Source organism: Chanos chanos, chromosome 4, assembly GCF_902362185.1.
Source record: "Chanos chanos chromosome 4, fChaCha1.1, whole genome shotgun sequence".
NCBI lineage: Eukaryota > Metazoa > Chordata > Actinopteri > Gonorynchiformes > Chanidae > Chanos > Chanos chanos.
This window is the reverse complement of record NC_044498.1, coordinates 33934349-33959531: the sequence shown is the minus strand read 5'-3', so window position 1 is coordinate 33959531 and position 25183 is coordinate 33934349. Positions and strand designations below refer to the sequence as shown.

Genomic DNA, 25183 nt, shown 5'->3' with positions numbered 1-25183 from the left:
GACACCATGTCGTTTTTTTGGTGTTGTTTTTTTTTTTTGAGGTGGGATGGGTAGGCAGAGTGCCCTGGGTATATATTTTTTTCCCTCTTTCTTTGCCAATATATCTGGCACTGTCCCCTGGCTGTCCTATCTTGCATGTACATTTCACATGGCACACATGCCAACTTCTTTATGAAATCCCTCCTGCCGTCTCTCACATAAAAAAAACATTGAATAAATGTATATGTTGATCACAACCAGCTGAAGGATGCTGTAAAACACATTAACAGATATGGGTCAGGTTGTGAAATGATTATGAATTTTTTCTCCTCTTTACATTGGAAAATGATTAGGCTGCACAGAATTTTGTTCACACCGGTAATGCAAATGATGCACAATTCAATTTAAAATTTGTGTGAGGCGAGAGGAGAGCCGTGTCAATTTTTCGCCTCGATAACAAGTTTCGACGGGTCTGGAAGAGAGAAAGAGCACAATTCATGCTTGGGTACCATCACCAATTGGTGTTGACAGCTATAATGGAATGTACTTAGTGTGAAAACACTGCGACTTCTTCTTCTTCTTTTTTTTTAACTTTAATTTTTGAATTGCTAACTAGGTAAACATCTAAAGCACAAATATTATGAAAAAGTCATGCAAGGGCATGAACGTGACTTTTTTTTAATGGCAGATTTGATGTTAAATTACGAAATCATGATGCTGTGCGGTGTCAGCTCATGGCAGTTCTCCTGGTTGGCCCCTCAGATGGTAATTCTTAAAAGCAGTTGATAGTGATGAGTGTGTGACTTCAGCAGGCTCTTTAACCATGTTGACTGGAAGTGGGGATTCCTGATGAGCAAACTCAGAGGTAGGTCAGTACAAATGAAAAGAGATGAAGACGGTTGGCAGTTGGTGCCTACAATGTGCCATTACACACTGGCATGACTTGACAGGTGTGATTGGTCCCTCAAAGGGGGGGGGGTTAATTACTTTAAAATCTGTATCAGATTGATTGATTAAGTTTGATTGATTTTTAAATAGTGTTTACCATTGCATCTGCTATGCAAATTGCTTTGGAAAATTGAAAGTGACATTTTTGAATGTGTTAGGTATTTAATGAGCCCAGAGCATATTTATCACATCAGTGAGTGCTTATATTGCTGTTATTTTCTCCAATTCAACCTTTTGGCCTTGTTTTTAAGAGATGCAAGAAGCACAACTCACTTGCCTCTAAAAATCCCCCAAAAAACTGGCTAGTGAGACTTTTTTTTCCCTTTTCCTTTCTGTCTTCCTCCTTTCTCCGTTCCTCTTTCTTGTTTTTTTTTTTTTTTTGGTCATATATTACCTGCAGTCGTCTTTTGGTCCGGTCATTGTCTTGTAACTGTTGATGGATGTCATCTGTACAGCTAAGAAAAACTATTTCAAGAGTCAAATATGTAATGAAGTAGATTTAGCCTCCATAGGTTAATTTAATCAGATTAAATTATTAGAGGGAGAGACCTTTTTTTGATGTTGTATCTGTGAAGAAGGTTAAAACACTAGCCTTGTGTACTATGGGCCCTCTGCTCTTCCGACACTTCAGCTCTGCAAATGAAATCACGTCATCCATAGATACTGCTTTGTTCACCTTTCAGTAAATGTCAGAGGAAAATTCCGTTAACGTGTTTCTTCAGCTCGTCCATTCCAGAGGGTGCAGTTGTAGCACTCCTCTAACAGAACAAATTGACCATGGTGGGAACATTTAAAACATGTTGACACACAACACTGGTCTGAGGCTCACTGGCTCCTTCAGGGATCTTAGGGACAACTTGACTTTATTTCAGAGTCCATTCTCCTTCAGTGACTGAAGCAATGTTGCTTGGGTCAGGAGAACCTCTGATGAACGCAGTCTATAACCTGCAGTCTGTTGCTTTCCCTCTGCACCAGAGAGGAGTTTGTCCAAACCATGTCAAGCATGAGAATCTGTATAGTCGGAGTAGGAGCGTAAATTGCAGCCTCTATGACTCGCAGATGAGATAGAACCGAGTAGACACATTATCTCTCTCTCATTAAGGAGTTGCCCATTACAGAGCTGCATTTGCCATGCTAAAACTCAGCATATTTTAATGGCTCTATGATAAATATGACTAGCGCCAAGGTCATCTGCAAAGGCCTGGGCAGAGTGTGAGAGTTTTCTTTATTTCTCTCTCTCTCTCTCTCTTTCTCTGTCTCTTTCTCTCTCTCTGTCTCTCTCTCTGCCTCTGTGTGCATGAGTGTGCATGTATGTGTTTGGAGTGGAGGAATAGACAGTATATCTCAGTGTGGCTCTGTGTGTCTGTTTGCTTTTTTGTGGAGTTTAAGCAGACTTGAGCTCCAGGAATCCACTAGAAGGCCAGCAGGCATTGTTTTGTTTTGTGTGTGTTTAAATGTTTGTTTATTTGCTCTTATATTTCTTCCCCCTGCTGTATTCATCCTGCATTGCTTCAAAATCTTTTAAATATCTGGGTCTCTGCTCGGATGGCAGTGGCAGACTGAAGTGGACAAAGCCATATGGCTCTGTGACCAACACATGATGGGGGCCTCTAGGTCAGAGGGAGATGGATTTAGTATGACCACAGTAGCACGTTTTCAGTCTTTTCCAAGCACATTTCCCACAAGCTCTCTCACTGATGCTGTCATGTCTAAATGCTCACCTTTTTTTTTTTTTCCTCCCCCTCCCCATTCCTTCCTCCTCTGGCAGATTTTGCTAGGAATCTTCTTCATCTTGGTGGCGCTCCTGTTCACTGTAGCATTGTTCATTTCGAAGTAAGTACCCTCAACCCGCTAAATGTCACGCAGCAAAGCCGCATTCCGAGGGCAGGCGGCAGCTGTCCCCCTGAGGAAGAAGGAGGATTGTGAAATGTCCCTCCCCAACAAAGATAATGTTCTGGAGACAAATGAGTCACCAACAGACACTCCAAGAATCTAGTGCTATGTAGTCAAATAAAAGGTCACACTGATAATTAATATAGAAATTACCACTGATGTATCAGTGTAATGTTAACTCAGTTAGCATACAGATTCTTTATCATCACTTGTTTACTGTTATTGCTGTTATTTCTCCTCAAGCTGACCTCTGTGAATCTGTGCTACTAGGTCTTATGTAATTTTAGTGTCAGGAATTGTGTAATGGTAATGTCTCTGTCTGTTTCAGTCTGGATAAGGCTCTGCACTCAGCTGGTATCAGCACTGGTTTCATCATCTTTGGAACCAACCTGACCAATCCACTCAATGAGCTTCTTCTAGCTCTGCAGCCGGTGAGCACAGCCACAGTTGTACCCTCAGCTAAGCTTGGCTACGTCACATACACTTTCTCAATGAAATATCTCTGAACTGCAACTTCACACTCATTCCTGCTTTTGCCTGGTAGAGTCAGTAGCAAAAAGTGGAAACTCTTCACGGGTTCTTTATCTTGATCAGTAATGATGTAGTCCTTTGGGAAATGTTGACAAACACAAGAGGGAATTGGCTTCCACTCAGCACTGAATGGGAGCTTTGTTCAAAGCTAGGCAGGGAGTCTACCCCTGGTTTTCTGTCTTAAACCATAAAAAAGACGAGGCAAGGTGTCCTTGAATTAAATGTAATTTCTATTCATCATTGTAATGCTCCAGATGATTTCAAATCCTGCAGTCTGGTGGTGCTACGACCATGTTCCACAGGCCTGAATGAAATTTGATCCCTTAAAATTAATCTGTGTGGGATTGCTTAATTAAATGGTGTTTTTCATAGTGTCTGGTGATTGATTTGAAAATTTATTCAATGCAAAAATTCAAATAATAATAAAAACGTTTCTAATTCTCATTGCGGGAATTAAAATTTTGTCCAGCCTCTTCCATAATTGTGGTATTGGAACATGACTGACCAAATCCAAAACCTGACGTTTAGTGTGTTTTGCGATTTTTTTTTTTTTTTCCTCATAATGCACATCAACTCTGACTGAGTTATGAGCTTAGAACGTCCAAGGAGAAAAGCATTAACATTTGTAAGAAGTGAAATGGAGCCAACTACACTTACAGAACATTGGATAATTTTCAGCATGACTTTCAAATAGTTCTTCACTGAACTTTTCCCCCTTTTGAGGGAAATTACTCTCAGTAAATTAGCTAGGGGTGCAATAAAATTGTTCAGAATCTTATAATGATACTGCAGCACTTAGGGGCCTTTTCAAAGAAAAGAAAGAAATCAGTTGTTTTCATTTTTTTGTGAGCGACTAAAGAACAATGTTCAAAGAACTGACAATCTTAATTAGAAGTGAATGTACATACAATTTGGAGAATAATCTTGCACTTTCCAAAATAACTGTAAAATAAAAAAAAGACAGAATACAATGTTCAGTGACTGAAACACTTTGAACCACACTTTGAACTTTCTTTTTATTATTTACTTCCTTGTGCGTTGTTGTATCTTGGTAGTATATAGCAACAAAGTGTGTTGGTGCAAATCCTTTTGTGCATCACAACATATTGTGTTTATACACAGGGGAATTTTTATTAGACATGCAACAGCTCTAATTGTCTCTGTGCTGGTGCTCCTCTGGATCTGGAGCCCTTTGTAAAGCACGCCCAGTGCAATTAAAATACGCTATTAAATTATACGAGGAGCTGCCTTAGAGAGTGGGTGAGCTGGTGTTGATAACCAAGCCTGTTGTAACCTCATGCTTGTATACAGCCATCTCCAGTGTCAAACTTCATTGAGCTAGAATGCCTCTGAAAATGTCCTTTTAAGTATAAATTGCTCCAGACAAAGTGTCTTTGGTAGTTGATAGTAATTCTTGCCCATTGACGACTCCACTAAATAAACTGGCAGCGTGAGAGATTTGTTCAGTGAAGGGTGGGGGGTTCCAGTGATGAAGTGATGGTTTGGAGGAGAGACGTTGAGCTGATCTTTATGTGTTGGCTCTTTCAGGTCTTCCCACTGGACTATGTGTTAATCACAGTTATCACCATGTACTTCGTCCTCACATCCATGGCTGGCATACGGAACATGGGAATCTGGTTCTTCTGGATACGGGTAAGGTCTACTTTCCTTCTTACTTCTTCAACGCAGGGTTTTTTTTTTTTTAACTCATTGTAATTTTTTTTTTTACATACATATATCTTTATTATCATAGCACAATGACCCATCCAGATTCATGTTTTTGTTGTTGTTGTTGTTGTTCTTGAGGATTTTTTCCCCCCAACAGGAGCATGATCTGTGATTCAGGTTGATGTATTTTTGTCACTCATTTTTGCTCGCTTCTCTTGACAGTTGTTCAAGATTAGGCCCAGGAGAACACGGCCACAGGCCCTTCTCTTCCTCTGTATGATTCTGCTCTTGATTGTTCTCCACACCAGCTACATGATCTATAGCCTCGCCCCGCAGTATGTCATGTACGGAAGCCAAAAGTACCTTGTGCAGGTGAGGAGTCTGTGTATAATCCTCATACAAGAGAAATGGACCTAAGCTTCTTGCTTTCTCAGGGTTCTGGGATTATGTCGTCACCTCCTCTGCAGCCAATCCCCTTTTTGGTGTAACACAGAGGAGATTGCAGCTGTCACCTTCTGAGGGGAAAGAACCGTTTGATCCGTCACCGCTTTTGAGCGCATTAATGTGAGCTTGTCTGATTGACAGAGCCCACATATATAAGCTTTACGTGTGCACACAAAACAAACCCATCCAAGGAAGGAGGATTTGTCTAGTTTACAGTTCTGTATTACAAATCCGTATCAATCTTAATGGGCGTCTTGCATGTCTTACACAACTGTTGGTGCTCATATACTATATGTGTATTTGCTTGCTATGACAGCCCAGTGGTCGAGGGGCATCAAGTCCTTTGTCAAAGCGGTTAGCTGAAACGAAGAAAAACTCCATAATGTCTAAATTATAGCAGATTAGGGCAGTTTTTGGCTTCTGATGGACAGGTACAAAGAATGGCTGTTAAATTCATCATTGAGGTTCTCAGACTGACAGTGAATTGGAGATTTTTGACGCAACTTTTCTTTCGTCATCCAGATTCGTAAAGAAACTGCTCAACAAACACTTTTTTCAATTCAGCCAGTGGTTTTGGTAATATGACAAAAATCAGCAGCATGTAAAACATTTGTTTTGATCCAAAATGTCAAATGCCCAGTCACCCACTTTCCATTTACCTGTGATTTTGTCAGACAAGCTCAGAAAAGCCAACTGAGGTGCAGTTCAGCTGTAGCCAAGGCTAACCCACATTCCTCTGACCAGTCACTGCATGTTTTCCACTCCTCAACCTCAGAGGCATTGTTAGGCAAAGTAACACGGTTGGAGAAAAGTGGTATTTGCTCAGCTCAGCAATGCATCTATCTACTGAGGTGTTGGAGCGGTGATTTCTGTATAGCAGCAAAAAGGAGATCAACCCTTGCTGACATAACTGCTGAAGTCAGTGTGGCCAGTCCGTTTCCCTTTGGCCGGAGTTGGTAATTTTTTTTTTAGTATGGACCCTTGTTGTTAGCTGTAACTGAGATCATTAGCTAAGACTTATACCATTTGCTTCAGAGTTATAATGTTTGTGTTCAGTGGGAGCACACAAGGTTCAAATCCTGGTGGCAGCATGTTTCTCGGTGTGTTGAATAATGAAATTACACATGTCCCTTTTGTCGAAGGCTCATTATTGGTGTGACGTCTGTCTGTAATGGCTTAACACTGCATGCCAGGCAGAAATGAGAAAAACAAATCTGAAGGCGCTGCCATTATGTCTCTGTAAGCCGTAGCTGGAAGGAACGTTTTTCACAATTCCACTGATATTGAATCTTTTCTTTTTCTTTCTTTTCTTGACTGAATTCACAGGGGATTTTAGCCGGGATGTCAAGATGATAAAACTAATTAGCTTGACATGGCTAAAATTGAACTCGGTTACATTGATGCTTTTGTCCGAATACCAGAACTACTGTATGACCAAATGAGAAAACTGTGTCAAAATTGATAGCTCTCATTGGACTCTCTAAAAGTGAATAAATAGGTTTCACACTTACCCATTGTTTTAAGTTGCTCTTCTGTGCATTGATCCTGGCGCTTATTCTAGTCAGTTGTTTGACTGTAATGCTCTTTTTTTTTTTCGTTCTTGAATTCACATTTTCAGTGTGCACTGTCAAACAATTATTTGATAGTTTTTAGGCCTGCTTGCCAAAACTGATTGTAATTTGGTCTTCTCCTGCCCCGCAGTGTGAGTCCCAACTGGAAGAATTACTGCCTGTGGACAGAGGAGGGAAAAAAAAAAAAAAGATTGTCTGATAGCTGTAACTAGCAACCCACTGGCTGCAGTACACAGCTCACTGGGTGGTGCCGTTGACCAATTAGTCCTGTCCACTCTTCCTCTGCCTCATCCGCCTGTTATATCAGCACACTGAACACATACATCTCCTCCTGTTGTTCACCCTCATCAATTCTATTCTATATATATATATATATATATATATATGTGTGTGTGTGTGTGTGTGTGTGTGTGTGTATGTGTATGTATGTATGTATGTATGAACATTCACATCCAGTCATTGAATTAGGAGGCGGATATGATTTTTGATACAATAAAGGTAAATGTGACAGAAACAAACTGGGTTTACTGCTTGAGCGGTGCTGAAGATAAGAGAAATAACATAGGAGTGTCATGTTTTTGGACAGAGCCCTGTACCAATGACAGATGTAACCCAGGGGAATCAGACTACTGGGACCACCAAGATCTGTGATGCAGAGGCTCCTGAAGGTAGGCATATTCTGTGTTCCTCGGCATGGTCCCCTGTTTTCCTCACTTTCAACCTCATCCAAACGTAACAGCCTATCAGCCTTTGTCAGAAAGTTTCCCAATGATGGAGATACACATGGAAGAGAAAGGGAGTGGGAAGAGTGCGCCGGATATTTTGTGTAACGTTAGTGCGCACAAGCGCTCTCGAGTAATTTCCATCATCATCCATTATTTACCATACAAATTAATATCAAGGACGAGCATTTACTTATGCATTACAGTGGCTTAGGCTTTCTCGGTGTCAATGCTTATTACAGCGAGTCAGCCATGCAGACACACACTCAAACATACATCAGCCTTATTCCGGCAAGCTGTAGCCTAATTATATATTCATTCGCTCGATGCCCTGGTGGAAGTGGCTTCAGACACGGGGAGAAGAAACTTAACACAATTCACAGAGAACATTGTCAGTGGTGGTTATGAGTAGCGGCGGAGTGTCGGTGCCTAATGAGGACAGTCGCTGACTGAAATGTGAGACGGAAGGGGAGGGGGGGGCATGGCTGGTTGTGTTAATGGGGGAACTTGTATAGCTTTCTGCGGCCAGCAGGCAAGATTCAAATGGGTTTACGGCAGGTGACAAATGAGAATTATGGTCACTGCAGCCTGCTGATGTTAACCTCTGTCTAATATGCAAATGAAGGCCGGATTGACTTTGACCTATGGCAGTGGATATGCAGTGAGTCACCGTCATTATCATGATGCTGATTATTGTGATCGTGTTGATGAATATGATAGTGCGAAAAATACTTGGAATTTTGTTGCTTATGTTACGTGGAGGTTTTTGTACATGGAGGCATTTTAGATTGCGGTTTATAAACACAGTCCTCAAGTCCTGTGATGCCTCTTGTCTTTTCATTCACACATAATTAATTGTTGCTTATCGTCTCCTATAGTGATATTTTAGTCAAAGGAGAAAAAAAGGTTACACATATTGATTGTGAAATATTGTGAAAATGTAACAAAGCAACTTCACACTTCTGTGTTATACTCACACTCTGTTTTGTGTAGTTTGCAGAGGTTGATTATTCATGTTAGTAGCCACAAGAATCTATGGGCAGTCAAGAATTTTCCCCATTGCCTAAATCTAATGATTACATAGCATTCAGATGAATGGAGCCCTGTGTCGGTTTGAAAAACTGACCAGTCACAAATTATTTATTAGATTTTTTTTTTGGTTATTAACCTCAACCTCTCTATTTCTGCCTTCAAGTGTGCGGCAGGTGAGTGACAGGAATTAGCTGCCGCACTGGTTCCTGTTTTGCTTTGCTCTGGCTATACCTATTACAAACATAGTAGCGAAATCTTGGGTGTTTTCTGTGTAGGTTTTTTTTTTTTTTTTTTAAGCATTATCCTTGTTTTATAATGATGTTAGAGAAATCACTGTTTTGTAGTAAATCAAGGAGAATGTAGTAGGTAATGTTCTGAACGAAGAACTTGTGCTTTGAATTTTTTTTTTTTTGCAGTCTTTATTGAGGAGGTCTTTGGCACCGACTAAAAGCACTGTTGTAGATGTAGAACCCCTTCATTAATTAATATGTAGGAAATTAGTGACTGAAGCAAGCAAAGGAGTAATTACTAAGTAAAACATTAATTACCCACATACATTTGAAGTTAATTGCATATATATATATATATATATATATATATATATATATATATCTGTTGTTTTCTCTCTGTGTTTTTGGTGAGCACTGAGTCATGTGATATATTAATTAGAAGATGAGACTGGAAGCCAGAATTGGGTTCACTGAGCTCTGTGAATAAATATGACACTCAGAGGAACAGTGTTCCCAGTCACCAATAAAACATGACTTAGCCAATGCCCTCATCTCCCAACATGATATTAGATTATGTGGATTTTAAACTGTGTTTATTATTATGTTTATGTCTTTATTGGTATGGGCTTTATTGGACTCGCACACATGATGGAGATGAATGATTTTTGATATTGCTTGTCTGTATGAATTGTATTCTCTATCCAGAGGAGGGCACTCCAATATAGCTCTGTAATCTCATTGGAGGACATTAAAATAATAATCAAATCAAGGTTGTTAATATTAAATTGGATCAGTGAACTAAGGAGAAGTGCAGCCAATCTTCCGTAATGTCCCAAAGACAGATTCCTCCTGTAGCTGTAACCTTTCCTTTAAACCTGTTCCTTCACATTCAGCCTCCCATCTCTTCCAAATCATATTTTCTGAAATCTGTGTATCTGCCTGCTCCATGCAGTTGTGTCCAATCAAGAATTCAAAGTTCAGTGATTTCCTTTTGGAGGTACTTTGTTTCTGGGTCAGTCTTCCTTAGGTAGCTCTAAAAAACCTTTAAACAAATGCTAAAATATGCACATCTGTTGGCTTTTAACAGAGCCCGACGACAAAACAGTTTTTGTTGCATATATTTACAGTGAGAGAAGCTTTTGTGCCAGGGCCATGTTTGACAATACGCTGTAATCATATGGCAGCTATGTCTCGCTACAATTTTGGATGTAAAATGGGTCCCTGTCTCACACAATGGTGAGTAAATCCGGAGCACAGAAGTTGCTCTGCAGGTCACCAGAATTCGATCCATCTCCAGTTGACTCGCAGTTTAAACCAGTGCAATATTTAGCCTGGTGCTTGCCAACCTGCACAGCCTCCCAATCTGTTTGTGTGGGTTTGGCCTTTTCCCCATCTGTGGTCAGTGTGCTCATTGTAGGTTTTTTTTCTTTTTTTCTATCCTTTTTTTTTGTTGTTGGCCACCCACCATCAGCAAAATGCTTCACTGCTGCATGTGATAATACAACACACGCTAATCTGTCTATCAGAGATCTATCAGCAAAGCTATCTCAATTATTTCCCAGCAGCCACTGGCATCCTCAGACCTCTTTCTTTCTAGCTTTTTCTAGGATAACAGCTTTTGATTGTTTTTGGCCATCCTTTTGGACTGAGAGGCAGTTGATCAGACCACAATTGTCCCACTGTAATAGGCTAAATAGAGATTAAGGAGTAAGCTTAGACAACCCACCAAATACACTGTATTGTCACATTGTTCTACTTCACATTTGTATATGTTATGCTGGTAGATGTGCAGCCTGTTTAGGTAATCTTTAATACACTGTAATGATAATCTGATATATTTCCATTGTCATACTTATTTACTGTAAGAGTACTATAATAATCGTAGTTCTTCAATAGCTGCAGAATCTCCCTGTATAAACTCCTCTGTCTTGATAGATAGCATTTGTGGTCGTTACGTCATTTATTGGCTGGTATCATGGATCCGCAGCAGTTCTGATTAATCATGTTGATTTGCTGATCATCGTTAAGATATTGGAAGGTGTCCAGAAGGAAGGATCATCTGGTTCATTCACTCTGGTGAGTTCTGTAGTCAAGTCTAAAGACCACACTGTTTGGGCTCAAAGGCATTTGAAACAGCATGAAATTTAGCAATAAATATTTTTTTTAAATCATAATACCATCACAAAATAGGATGCTGTTCAGTTCAAACTCACTCTTTGTGCTGCTGTTTAAACAAAAACATTTTTAAACAATATATTTTCTACAGCAATCAAATTCTGATCACAGAAACTGATTAATGTTCAATAATCCTCTATGAAAAAAAACTCCAAGTTAATCTTTTCAACCCATAGCTGTTTATTATAACCCGTTTTGTTTTAGTTTTTTTTTTTTTTTTTTTTTACATCATGTTACCTGACTCAGACACTCAACATAAAGGGGTTGTTTTTTTCATCAAAGAGGGAGGAAGTGCTAGCTGAAGGCTGGATTTTCAGCCATCCCTTAACTACTCCTCCTCTAACCAAGTTCAGTTCATCTCATTATCATGAAAGGCGGAACATGATTGGAGTCTTGCTAGCAGGAAAGGGACAGTGGGTCTTCCTGAATGGTTGGCCTGTGGATTGCAGCGGCGTAATGGCGCACCTTTGTTCTGCTTAATAAGACTTGACTAATGGTTCGCTCTCCACTGCTGGCCCAAAGAGAGACCATTTTAGCCACTTAATGTCTCTGAGAGTTGGCCACTGTTGAAAGAGCAAGTGTAAAGCATTGTGATACTTGTTTGCCTGTTCCAAAGGCCATTTTTTATTACTAATCCAGATCATTGTGGACTTGAAGTATTTTGTTAGGATATGTCGGTCAAGTAGCTGGAGCTTTGTTTGATTTTTAAACGCTCTTCTACTCTAGCACAAAAGGCAGCAGCGACACTAAGGCATTTTTTAATAACTGTGACTTCTATTAATGACTTACTTTCACAGTGTAGGTGACCTATCAAAATACACTCCTCATATTGAGCCATATCCCAAAACCAACCAAAGTTGATGAAATAAGATTAATAAATAAGCCAAATGAGATATGATACTTTTTTTTTTTGTACCTTTGCTTCAGCAGTAAATGAAAACATGTTAACAAGTGTTCCTTGAGACCTTAACCACACTCTTTCTTAGGCATAGAGGGCTTTTCTTGGAGGGCTTTGCAGTCATGTGTCTGAGGAACTCATTTAAATGTGTGTTAGGCCATTGGTTGAGTAGCACAACATTCCAGAGGGCACAGTTCATTAATCTTATTTGTCCAAGGACAAAGCAGGAGACCAAAGCCATGTACATGTGAGCCATGGTGGGACTGCTTCTCTCATGTTCATTTTTAATGCATGTGTACACACATACCACACAACCATATGCAACAGAATGAAGAGTATGGACTTCATGATTTTTGTTTTTCCATTTTAATGGAAAAGCAAGTGTACCTAAAAGTGTAGTTGGCTTTAATGAATGCAAGTTTTTCTCCTCCTAAATTTATTTTAATTGATTGATTCATTAATCAGTTAAGAGGTTTGTCTGGTTTGCTGTGGTCTTTACTCACCTCCTATTAAGGGACTATTGCAGATCACTCAACCATGATGCAGCTAATGAAACAGTCAAATTAAATGACAGTGTTTGCCTCAAACCAGCCATACCTGAATGTTTCAAGACAGACAATAGCAGCCAACGTCAACATCAGCTCAGAAAGAAGGATAAAACGAGGCATCTCTTTCCTTTTTTTATTTATTTATTTTTCTTTTTACTGTTATTCTGGATAGTGAAGCCTTTGCAAGCTCTCCCTATGCCTGCCTCTTCACTCATTTTGGAAGCCGCTCTGCCTTGCATAACAGTTGTTGCACAACCAAGCGTGAGTAGGAGGAAGTGTCAAGCAGGGAGAACACATGCGACAGGGAGGGGTCGCTACCGGAGCCCGTACCCCCCCCCCCCCCTCCCCCCCAAGAGCAGAGCTTTGCTCTCAGATGAGCGGAGAGAGGGAGAGATAGCCTCAAGTTCGGTGGGGTGGAGACATCTTCACGCCTCAGAGGGCAGAGTCTGCCTTAGCATTAATGTCTGGATGGATTGTCTTCCACAGTATTCTAGCAGGCATTATGCTGAAAGGTTAAAATCTAAGATTTCTTTTCTTTTCTTTTCTTTTTTTTCTCCATGGTTACCCTCTACGATGCCCTCAAGCCTGTTCTCACCATGTGTTTGCTTTCTTTAAATTTTACTCTTTTTCCAACAGCTCTCTCCAAATCTTTTTTGAAATGCTACACAATAATTTTTGCTCTTGTGAAAGGAAAACTGACTTTAAGTGCAGTCAGCAGCATCACTGAACTGAGGCATAGTCATAAAATATATATTTTAATTTGTGATCAATTATTAAGGCTTATTAAGGGTTGTGTACTGTTGTAGCCGTGACGAATCAAGGGTTTGTCATGTTTTGAACTTGAGATAATTCTCATTTGAAACATTTACAGTGTGGTTAAAGAAAAGGTACCCCCCCCCCCCTCTCTCTCTCTCTCTCTCTCTCACTGACACAGATGCAGACACACATACATGTACGCACACTCTCACACATGCTACCATTGAATAGTATTATGTCTGTATTCACTGCAGTCTAGATAGATGCTGGATATCTGGAGAATCAAGTGTGTTTCCATGGCTACCACCCACCAAGTCATTTGAAGTGTCAATGTATTCTGCAGCTGCAAATTAAAATGAAACATACATGGCATATGATGATCTTCAGCATATGCCTGGTATAAATGTGCACCACTTGTCAAGCTAATTTCCAGCCCTGGTCTGAAGTCAATTTAGGACTGAATTCTTTGGCCCGAGGTCTCTTGCTTGAAATGGCTGTTGAAGTCCTCCATTTTTGTCCTATGCAACCCACATGGTCCAAACCCATACACCCACCATTTCACTCATATTCAAATTTATTTGTCATATGACATTTGAGGGTATTACACCATTGTTACCACTCACTCTCTCTCTCTCTCTCTCTCTCTCTCTCTCTCTCTTTCTTTCTCTCTCTCTCTCTCTCTCTCTCTCTCTCTTTCTCTCTCTCTCTCTCTCTTTCTCTCTCTCTCTCTCTCTCTCTCTCTCTCACTCACACACACACACACACACACACTGGTACTGATTTACCTGGTGGTTGAGAATAGTGATATCCCCAGCTTTTTGGTTTTAATACCATGTTTGCTCATTGTGTTCTAATAATTAACGTAGAATATTAACTGAGAACATGTGATGGTCGTTGAAATGAGATTATTTCCGGCTGTCATTGATTGCAGTTTCATTCTAAGTAGATCATCTGCAAACAGGTGTGTTTTATTTTTCCACGTACGCAAACAGCTTCTGTCGTTCTTAGTATATTCTTCCCGTTCTTTAAATGAATTAGGCACCAGTTAGTTGGCAGGTTAGAATATTATTTACAGATTTTAGAGACAAACAGCACAAACTGTACACTCTGTGTGTGGTGCTGTATTATTTGACTGTAGGAATAGCCCTGAGTGTAAAATATACAGGTATCAGAATTCAAATTGAACCAAGACTGGAGAGCAGCACTCTGTGCTCAGAATACTTGTATCATCAGACCCTTAATATCAAGGGTGTAGATCTGGCTCTAGGGGGTTATGATCTCACAGAACTGTCTCACCAATCTGACCTTCATACCTCAGGGATGAACTGATTATTCATTCCCATGAAAGTGATCTTTTGGCCAGTCCTCGGTTTGTTGATGTCTTAGCACACATCTGTCTTTGTATTTGTATTTGTGTTTGTGTTTGTGTGTGTGTGCATGTGTGTGTGTGTGTGTGTGTGTGTGTGAGAGAGAGAGAGAGGTGAGCGTCATTGGAGAGACTGATTAGCCAGTGGTCAGGTGAGGAAGAAGACCACTGATGTACAGGTGAGCAGCTGCAAACTGCCGTGGTCCTCATTATTTTCAGCCAGGTCATTACTGATCCATTACTCACTCCTCCAGCGTAATCGAGATGGACTGGATACAATTGTGATATCATCCCCTCCCCTTCAAAGCTGCGTCAAGCACAAACCATTCGGCACAGGGGCACTGCATCATTTTGAAGTTTTTTATTTTTCTTTTTTTTTTCAGCCCATTCTCTCCTAATCCACAGTTTGAATCTGATTAGGTGCAGAGGGGAAATGTGCTATGTGGCTAAATGGCACACAGTGGAGATTGAAAGCCTAAGGGCAGTGCTGATGAGAGCCAAGTTAACTGGCATCCAGGACTTTAGGACTGGCCAATATTCTGCCAAGCTGAATGGAGACCATGCCCATTGCAGATGCCCAAGGCTGTTATTGATTATGGCCAGTCACCCACTCTAGCGTGATGCTAATACCCTCTGCTTTTTCTTGTGGTAAATCAACACTGCATAGTACATCTCTATGAAGACACACACACACACACACACGTAGAAAGATACAGTATTGGTTGAGAAATGAAGTGCTCTTTCTATTGTTAAATCTGTTCCCTAGCAACAGCCAGTCTAAATGTACAGTGTTTTAATCAGAGAGATCCAGGGCAATAGGCAGACTCAGAAATTCCAGTTGGTTATGCAGTCTTCAGTGCAAATCTCTCTCTGTCCATGACCAAAATCAATTTTAATTGTGTAAACGTTAGGAAAATTATCACACATTTTCCTTTTCACTTGTGTCGGTTTAAGAGCTTTTTCGCTTTATTCTTTACAGAGAGATATTTCAGTCTTCATGTTAGGGCAATTGAAGCAGAACTGCACAATATGTCTCAAAGGCAGTACTCAGTGTGTCTCTGAATACAGGTACAATGAAGTCAAAAAGTGAAAAGGATTCGTTTAATCAGGGATACATTTTTTATGCAAAGCATGCTCGACACGCTTAGGTTTTCAGGTAAAATTTAAATTCATACCAATAAAAAAGCAACCAAAAGGAAAAAAAAAAAGCTTTTCATTGAATGTGGGTAACGTGGGTAACTGCAGAAATGCAGGGATTGTATTTGTGTCTTAGATCTGAGTATAATATTATTACTGTTGTAGATGGCGTTTATGGAGTTTATGAGAGATTATGTATGGTCTATAACATACACACCAGACAGGGGAATCCCACAGATTGACTGCTGTTTCACCTCCAAGGTCTCTGACATTTCTCAGAGAGGTAACTCATTTAAAGAGTGGGCCTGGTTAACTCTTTTTGTCAACTGAAAATCTATTGAAACATAATTATAATTATAAATATAGCTGCAAGCAGCAATTTCCTTCATAAATTAGACAGAGGTCAGTGTAAGGGTTTTACATACCATATTTTGTGCCGATCAGCACAGTGGTCCAGAAGGACATGAGCATTAAATATAAAGAAAACTCATTTTGCCACTGTTACAGTTTGACTGATACATAGCTCTGGTGTTATTTGATGTGGTGACTATTCCTTCGCAGTTTAGATAGAGCATACCCCAAAGGCCCTACAAGTGAAATTTTGCATCAGTTGAAGTTACGGTTCATGAGAAGAAGATTTTTAAGTATATTTTTAACATATTAAAAATTGGGTTAAATATGTGCGTGTTCAAGCGCTTGTGGAGTCTCTGTTTTTTTGATGGATTGCTTTCAAATTTGGAACATCCTGTCAGTGAGGCCTTGTCATTGTGCACAAGAACTTTCAGAATGATTGATGCAACTGTGAATGAAATACGCTCATTTGCATATTAATTAGTAAATGAAGCAACCTGATTGGCTTCTGGCAGCCAAGTTTTTTGATGTAGCAGCTTCTTCTTTGCAATTTAAGACGGGATTTGGTTCAAGATGACGTGTTTCAAATTTCGCACAAATCGGCCCAACCGTTCAGGAGAAGATGTCCTTTTTGAAATCATAATTATGCAAATTAGCTCAAATCCATTATGGCAGGCTTGAAAGGTTCAAGAGGCAAAGTTGTTCCTTGTGATGAGGGGAACCTGTGTACCAAGTTTTGTGACTTTTCGTCAAATGGGGCAAGGGGGTTGAGCTTTTGAAAATGGCGATTTCAATCCAAGATGGCTGCTACGTCATGTGACCCATGGACGCCATATTGTAGAGTATTGTTCATGAGATGGCCCTCTACAATCCTACCAAATTTGGTGACTTTCTATGCACGGTTTTGGTTTTATGGGCAGAATTGGAAAAGTGACGTAATAATAATAATAATAATAATAATAATAGTAATAATCCGAGTAAAAACAAGAGGATTCCAGCTACGCTTGGACCCCTGAATATCATTTCAATTGAATACACACAAGACACCCAGAATGAAGCTTCTTTTTGTTCTCTCTCTCTTTTTTTTTAATTGTCTTAGAGGAGATGAAAATCATCTGCCTTGTTTTTGGTCACACTGCTGTTAGGCACAGTAGCCTGTTCTTGTGACCATTCCTGTGAATAGCAGTGTTTCTAACTGTACTGTCAGGCTCGACAACATCTCCAGTCATTTACAAGACAACTGTCATTTCTCTTCTCATGCTTTCACTTTAGCCTTATAGCATTAGTACTCTGACAGAGGCCGTTCTTAATTGAAGCATCTACAGTGTATGAATTAGGCACATGTAGGTGTAATGAAATGATCTTCATGAACACCTCAGTAAGAATCATCACTAAGCAGGTAGACCTCGAATTCAAACAGTTATTTTTCTCACGTACCTTTTATTTGACAGAGAGCACTAACGGTACATAGAGCTAAGCATTCTATATTTACAAATGACTCTGTGAGTGTAAAATATGATTTGAATATGGTTGTAAATAGGCAGGAGATGATTTTTGGTCTAAATTGTCGACCTCTTTTGACCAAGAGCTTTATGCTTTTCCATTTGCATTGAGGCAGTCAAGTCTTTCTTTTATCCAGAGCCTATCCGCATGAGAGATGGTGGCAGGCCTATCCGTGAGTACTAACACTTACCAGTAATTGCTGCCCTCTGCATCAACCTTGCTCTAAGACCTGGTTTCAGTCTCACTTGCTATTACATTTGTAGACTCCCAAAGGATTATTTTTAATGGAAAATGCAGCCCTTGATTGTTTGCAATTTCACACTTAAAAAAGAAAAAAAAAATCTATCTCTGCTGTTTGTTTGTTGACGTATCCAGAGCGGACACTTTAAGAATAAACCGGATGTCTCTGGGAACAGCTCTTCCATACGTTACCTTTTGCTCATGGGCAGCAGCGTTCCGGCTTTGGAATTTTTCTCATGTAAAAATTTTTTGTACTTCTATAACAGTTCCAATTGAAAAATAAGGGAAAAAAAATCATTACTGTGTCCTGTGCCTAAACAAAAAAGTGTCCTTTTTCCTAAAGCAGTGTGTCACATCACTTTATACCTTCTTCAGACTCTTCATTTTCCAGGTTGCTGGAGTGGAGCAGAGGTGGCTGTGTGTTCAGTGAAGCATCTGCTACTCCTACTTCAGACTGAAAGGATGTTCATCTCTCTCTCTCTTTCTCTGTTCACTTAGCTTAGTCCCCAAATCCCGCACTGGCAGAGAGAACAGTCTATAATTACCCTGCTAAGCACTAAAACAGAGCAGATGATTAAAGAAGAGTTTAATTAATAACTCTGTCGGATAAAGTCTGGCTCCAGTCCACCCTGTTATATGCACTCTGTAGCTTTTCTGCGGTGGGTCACACATGCGCACACACACTGCAAACGCAGTGTAAGGCGCAGAAGCAACCTGATCTAACCACATTTAGTCAAACTCAGCGCTTCTGGGCCCTAAACAGATAAATGCTATGTGTGTCAGTAATAGTTTAGTCAGTACAGTAATATTCTCATCACCATTATATAATTATTACCATCCAGATCACTCTTACCCTCACTTTGGCTGAGGAAGGTTGTTTCCTGTTTCAACACAATTAGATGTCATCAGAGGTCATAGGAAAGGATGGTGTTGTTTGCCATTTTCTGTGAGTATTTGATTTTTCTTTCTTTCTTTCTTTCTTTCTTTCTTTCTTTCTTTCTTTCTTTCTTTCTTTCTTTTTTCCTTGTTTTGTGGTGGCGGGGGGGGGGGGGGGGGGGGGGGCTTGTCTGGGTAAAGTAGTTCAGCTATCTAAGAGATTTCCATTCAACCATACATACTTTCCTGTCGGTGAAAGCAGAGCCAGGGCTCAGCCAAGAGAATGCCTCTCTCCTGGGGTCCTTAGATTCCGTCTTTCCGAACAAGTGGAAGAGTGGGCAAATCATAAAAGGTCCTTCACTGATGTGCAGAGTGCTTTTAGAAAGGACGGAATATTGAAAAACAAACAAACGCAGTTTGAAATGGAAAAGAGTGCATGCACTCCTAAGGAGATGGAGAAAGAAGCCCCGTGCTGTTTTTTTTTTTTCCTTTCTTTCTTTTTTTTTCCCATTTTTGCTCCCACCTATCTAAGGCCCTTATTTGAGTGAGGGAAGAGGAAGAAACTGAAATAAATAATGCATGGCATTCCAGAGGCCATGACCGTGACCAGAAGCGTCATACCTGTGGACAGAAGGACGTGTGCGCACGCTCAGCACGTGTTCACTATAAGAAACGTCCACACTCTGAAGGTGAAGTAGGTCAACTGTGTACACGATAATTTGTTTAGGCAGACCACTGTTGAGAACCATCTGTGAGTCACTTTCCCAACTCTGTAATTCAGCTGAGCAGCTGGAAGACTACAGATGGTGAAGGTGGTGAGGTTTGGTTCCTTGTGAGCACTGAATCTAATGAGGGGTCGAATCGCTGCTCTCCCTCGATACGTTGTCAGGGGTCCATTCATTGCTTCATCCTATTGATGATAACATTGGGAAACATCACATGTGACTCATGTACTTATTTATTTTTTCCAGCAACTCTTTTAGGAGCAACAGCTTTCAGTTTTTATTTCACCTGTTCTTATCAAACCCACTTTTAGCAGGAGTTAGAAACATTTTCCTCAACAGTACCTAGAGGAAACTGTTTCAGTATTGCTCCAGAATCTGTTCAATGTTACATTTTTTATTTATGGACTGGGTAGGCAAAGAGGTAAATAAAACTGCACCATGGTGCTGGGTTTCTGACTTTCATCAGAAGGTGTTCATGCATTCGTTTTTCACCCAAATGTCGCTGCTGTCACTTATGAAACCATTGGCTAGAGTCTGAGGATTCACTAATGTGAGTGCAGTGGAGGATCAGTATGATTGATCCAGCGTGAGTGATCAGATAGAGACACTGCAGCGTTAACACTTGGGATGCTCTCAGACACAGCCAGAAATTACCCATGTACTTCATCTCAAGTCACTCACAAAACAAGTCATCCACACACTGGCCTTAATCTGGCCTCACTGACGTGACAACATCTAGGATGAGGACCTTTTTTTCCCCTGCAGGCAGAGAAGGTAATTATGGGACACGTCTTCTTGGAGGTTCACCGTTGTACGTTATTATACCGCGTGAAATATTCAATGATAACGTTTGACACTCGTCTACACATCAGGCAACTACCTATGATACCTGAGCAGTCCGTTTTCATTCTCGTGTTTGGTCTGTCTTTTATCTGCGTGAAGAAAAATGGAAAAAAGAATGTGCGGAATCTGATTTTTTTTTTTTCCTTAAGGTTTAGCAGGGACATAACCCTTGTCGTTCTCAGTGAGCATTTCTGTTCATTTCCATTCATCCTCGGTTCATTGTGTGGTTTAGAAGGCTTAGTAACAGGCATATCAAATAAACTTACTGCTATATCTTCACTTTTTGCTGTTGTGACTTCACAGACGTTATGCTTCGAACCCTTGCCTCTCAATCAACAGCGGCCTATCCACCACTTAACCTTTCATGTCATGTCTCTACAACGCCACCTATTCGATAAACATTATTAAACATGGGATGTATGAATTGTGGTTATTGCTTCTTAGCCATGAGTGGAAAGTTCAAGCGGGTCAAATTCATTCTGGGTGACAGGGACATAACTTTCCTCTTTTCCGGGAGAGCTGTTGTCGTATTTGGTCACTGTGACAAGTTACCCCGAGGCCCATGCTCCATGGTGATGTTAACAGGCTCTCTCTGGTGCTTAAGTGGAAACCGGGGCGTTGTTAGCACGTAGCTGAAGAGCACGGCTGGCGCAATTATAAAGACTGCATGCAGGCAATTGCTTTGTCATGGTCCATGACAAACACACACACTGTTCCCTTGCATCTGTGCCTGTTTTTCCCTCCCATCTTCTTTTTGCATGACGTCCCACAAACAAGATTTATGTACCAAAACGTTTTGTTCAGAACAGTAATAGAGAAATCCTCTCTCGCTTTGCGTTCTTTGCACTTGTTCTTCTTTTCTTTTTTTTAATCGGCTGATCTTCTTATGTACCATTTCTGGGTGGAATGTTCTGGCATGTTCCATTTGTTTTTCACTCATGGATGTCACTTGGTAGAAAGCGGGTGGCAAGATATGTGAAGGAAAGAACTGGATAGGCTGTGAATAGTGACGTCAACCGTTTGTGGACAAAGCAGTTGACACTAAACTCTTGCTGTTCAGCCTTCAAAGGCATAATTTGTCTATGAATTTGTTTAGGTCTGTACTCAGCAAAAATCTTCTTCTTCTTCTTCTTGCTCTTTAAGAATTAATAAATACATAACCATGCATTTTAAGGCCTATATATTTTTAAACATTTTCTCTGATTCAGATTGTGATGGCTCCACGAGGTCTCATTAAGTGTTTGATTATTGTAATGATTTGAACAGATGCTGCGGTGCTGTAATTAGCGTTGGAACCACTCTGTAGGGACTACTTTGTAACACTGACATCCGCATGCCATTTCAATGTGAGGAATCCTGTTAAAAAAAAAGGGGGGGGGCACTTTTAGCTCAGTAGACAACAACCAGACATTCAGTGCCTTGTGCTGCATTTTTCATTAGGTTTATCCACAGCATTTCACCCTAGGTATTATTAGAACTAAAGATAGTTTTCCTGAGTATTTCATCACTTTCAGACTTTTTTTTTTTTCTAATCTTTATCTACTCAATACAAGAGGAGTTTTCGTATGGCTGAAGCCTACCGTCCCTTTGAACGCTGATGAATGGTGGAGCTTAATATGGATGCTGTATGAAGATTCTCTGAGACCTCCTTCTCATTCACTTACTTCATTCATGCACACGTTCAGTGTGAGATGCTCAAAGCATCTCCACCATTAAGCATCAACTCTGTAAGCATCAATGACTCAATCAATTAGAGTTGCATTATCAGGCAAGGCCTCTAGGCTTGAAGTGGCCATAGACACTAGCGACACTCCATTGTCTTGCTCTGTTGAAACATACAAGAGGCCACTGTGCTCTCTGCATTCACTGCTGCGCCTGGGGGAAACTGAGACCCACAGGATTTGACATGGGTATTTCATGGGGTGATGGTTCCCCTGTGTAAATAAGTGGAAAACAGGCTATAGGAAAAAACCTGGGAGAATGTGACTGATTCAAGACACTGGGACTTTGGAAGAGTTCCTTGGTAGGAGACTAGGGGGAGAGATTACAAAGCTGTTGTGCTATGCTGCACGGTGCCTCTTAGAGCAAACCAACAGATTTAGATGAAATTTGGTAAGTGTGCTCGTAAGGAATATCATTTTCAGGTAATGTGTTGTTAATTATTCATTCTCAAATTATGGCACACTTACACGTGTATTACAGCAGTTAATTATATGACTGCACATTTTGTCATTGCTTATACTTTCCCACTGCCAATTTAAGGTAACCAACTAAGTACGTCTGTGTAGTTCATAAATATTTTATGCAAGAGGTTTATTGAATTGTCTCTCTGCCATTTTCACAAGTAAGCTAATGGCTTTTTTTTTTTTCCCTCACACCACTTTTCACAGATCAGTGCACTGTGACAAGATCTTACCTTTTCCTCCACAAGTTCTGGTTCTTCAGTACCATCTACTACTTTGGCAACTGGGCATTCATTGTGGTAAGTTTGTGGAATTTCTTTTCTTTTCCGTAAAAAGCAGCTCTTACGGTTAAGTGAATGAGCGACCTGCATTTCTCACCGTATTAACCAACCACGTGGTGTTTGTTAACCGTTCGTCTGAGTCACCTCTTACAGAACTTGGCAGATGCTGTGACAGAGCTGACTGGGTTTTGATGTGTGTTTTACTTTTAGGTTTTCCTCATTGGTTTGACTGTGTCTTGCTGCAAAGGAAAGAAATCTGTGATTGAAGGAGAGGTAGAGGCGGATGACTCAGACCTCAGCGATGATGAATATGTGCACTAGTTGCTGCTTCCCTAAAACAGGCAGTGACAACATTCAACTTGCTGTCTTATTTCTTTCTTTTTTTTTTTTTTCTTTTTTTTTTCTTTTGTTTCCTTTGCACGCTGGAACCTTATTGTATACTGACAGATTGTTTAGTTCAGAATTTTGACCAAAGGATTAAAGTCAAGTAACCTACGCTATATTGTGTACGGAATTTCTATTCTTACATGATTGTACAAAAAAAAATTCCTCTTTTAATTTCTTACAGAAATCTCTTAAACGGGATATTTATAATGCAAGACAAAGCTGAAAGTGAATTGCCTCAATTACATGAATCTGCACTGTCCATTTGACTGGTCTAGGATTTAAAAAACCCCATTACAAATTGTATAACCACCATATAGCTTTAGACTTTCTGTTTTCAGTGGTTTGAGCATGTTGCGTTTGCTTCATCTGGACCAATGGAAGTTTTTACAGTGTTTATAAAATACCTATGTGTGAACACCAAATTAAGATTAATGTTATGTAATAAGGTACTTTTTTTGATAAAGTTAAAATATTAAGTTCTGAGGAGGAAGTCCCTAGATTTCTATTATTATTTATTCTGAGAGCATCTTATTGCTCAATGCAGTTCTGACATTTTTGTGATGAAGAATTTTGAATAATTTTCTGTGAAAAATGAAAGCATATCATAGCTTGTTCTCCTTTTAGTTGTTAACTGTAAGTATTTGTTTTAAGACAGGCCGAGGTGATATTGTCTTTTACAGTGTATTTTCTTCTTGTCTTCTGGGTTTTTGGCTGAGACATTTTGAGGTTTGATATAGCAGTACACAATTTAAATGCTTGTTTTTTTGTGTGTGTGTTCTGCAAACTAACAGAGACAGCTCTGAAACTGTATGCGTTTTAAATAATTTGTGAACTTTCAATAAAGACTAAAAAACACAGTTGGTCTGATTTTAACACAAGAAAAATATAATCATCTGTACTTTCAGAAGGATGCACAATGCCAACACAAAAACAAACTTTTATATTTTGGATTTGAAAGGTCAGAATGACATGTCTAACTCAATGTATAATAAATACGTTCTCCCCACGATGTCTGATTCAAGGGAATACTCATAGAGCTCTGACCCAAATAAAAGCATTGACTGTTCAATCTGACTAACCTCTACTGTTTACCATTAAACCCTGAATACATGATTCTCCTCCATAGGTTTAAAGCCCACAATGTCACTGGACCTACCTGCCTGTCAACCAATCACTCTCTCTCTCTGTCCGTCTGTTTCTCTCTCTGTCTGTCGCTTTCTCTCTCTTCCCCTGGTTTGGGCCTCCACACACATATGTTTGCTAGTCACGCCAGACTAGAGGACTGGACCCCCTACTCCTGTTCATACTGACGTTGAAAGATCTTAATCAACAGCCTCAGCAGTGCTCAGTCAGTTGTACCATACAAATCAGGTCACGAAAAATCATAACTAAACCCTTAACTAAAGTTATAAAAGGTATCACGAAAGCCCTTTAATCAAGTTTATGAGAGGGTAAACTAGGATAATTATTTGCATTTTTGGTACCACTTTCAGATGAGAGTGCAGTTGACTTGCAGTTGAAGTTTTTAGGTCAGTTGCTTTAAAAATGTTTTTATGTGTCTTTTTTTTTAACTGAGGCGTGTCTGTGTGAAGTGTTTGATGAAACAACCATTGCCTTTGTTTAAGGCTTCATACCCATAGGCTGAAAGAGCACCAGAAATATAAAATTAGATATTTAGCCTTTTTCTATGTCCTGCTGCTGTTCAGGACGCTTTCATCAGAGGGAAACTGGCTCTGTTAGCTTGCATTTCATGTTTTCATCTGGAGGTTAATTTGATACATGGGATTGAGTATTGTGTGGGTATGAATCCCTCAACAGATGGTGGGGTTTGGTAGAGAAATTGAATAAATGCTACAATAACTTCCGTAGAGCAGGTCCAGTAGTATCTCATCGGCC

General features: G+C 40.0%; 1 protein-coding gene across 1 annotated transcript in view; it reads left to right on the top strand.

The window, feature by feature from the left end:
* lmbrd1 (LMBR1 domain containing 1) overlaps positions 1–23257 on the top strand; it is a 58618-nt gene extending 35361 nt beyond the window's left edge. Inside the window, exons 10-16 of the mRNA XM_030771498.1 lie at positions 2696–2760; positions 3149–3251; positions 4900–5004; positions 5242–5391; positions 7621–7702; positions 22827–22918; positions 23111–23257. Coding sequence (XP_030627358.1) covers positions 2696–2760; positions 3149–3251; positions 4900–5004; positions 5242–5391; positions 7621–7702; positions 22827–22918; positions 23111–23221 — 708 coding nt within the window. The 3' untranslated portion in view covers positions 23222–23257. The remainder of the gene's footprint in view (positions 1–2695; positions 2761–3148; positions 3252–4899; positions 5005–5241; positions 5392–7620; positions 7703–22826; positions 22919–23110) is intronic.
* Positions 23258–25183: the final 1926 nt, after the last annotated feature.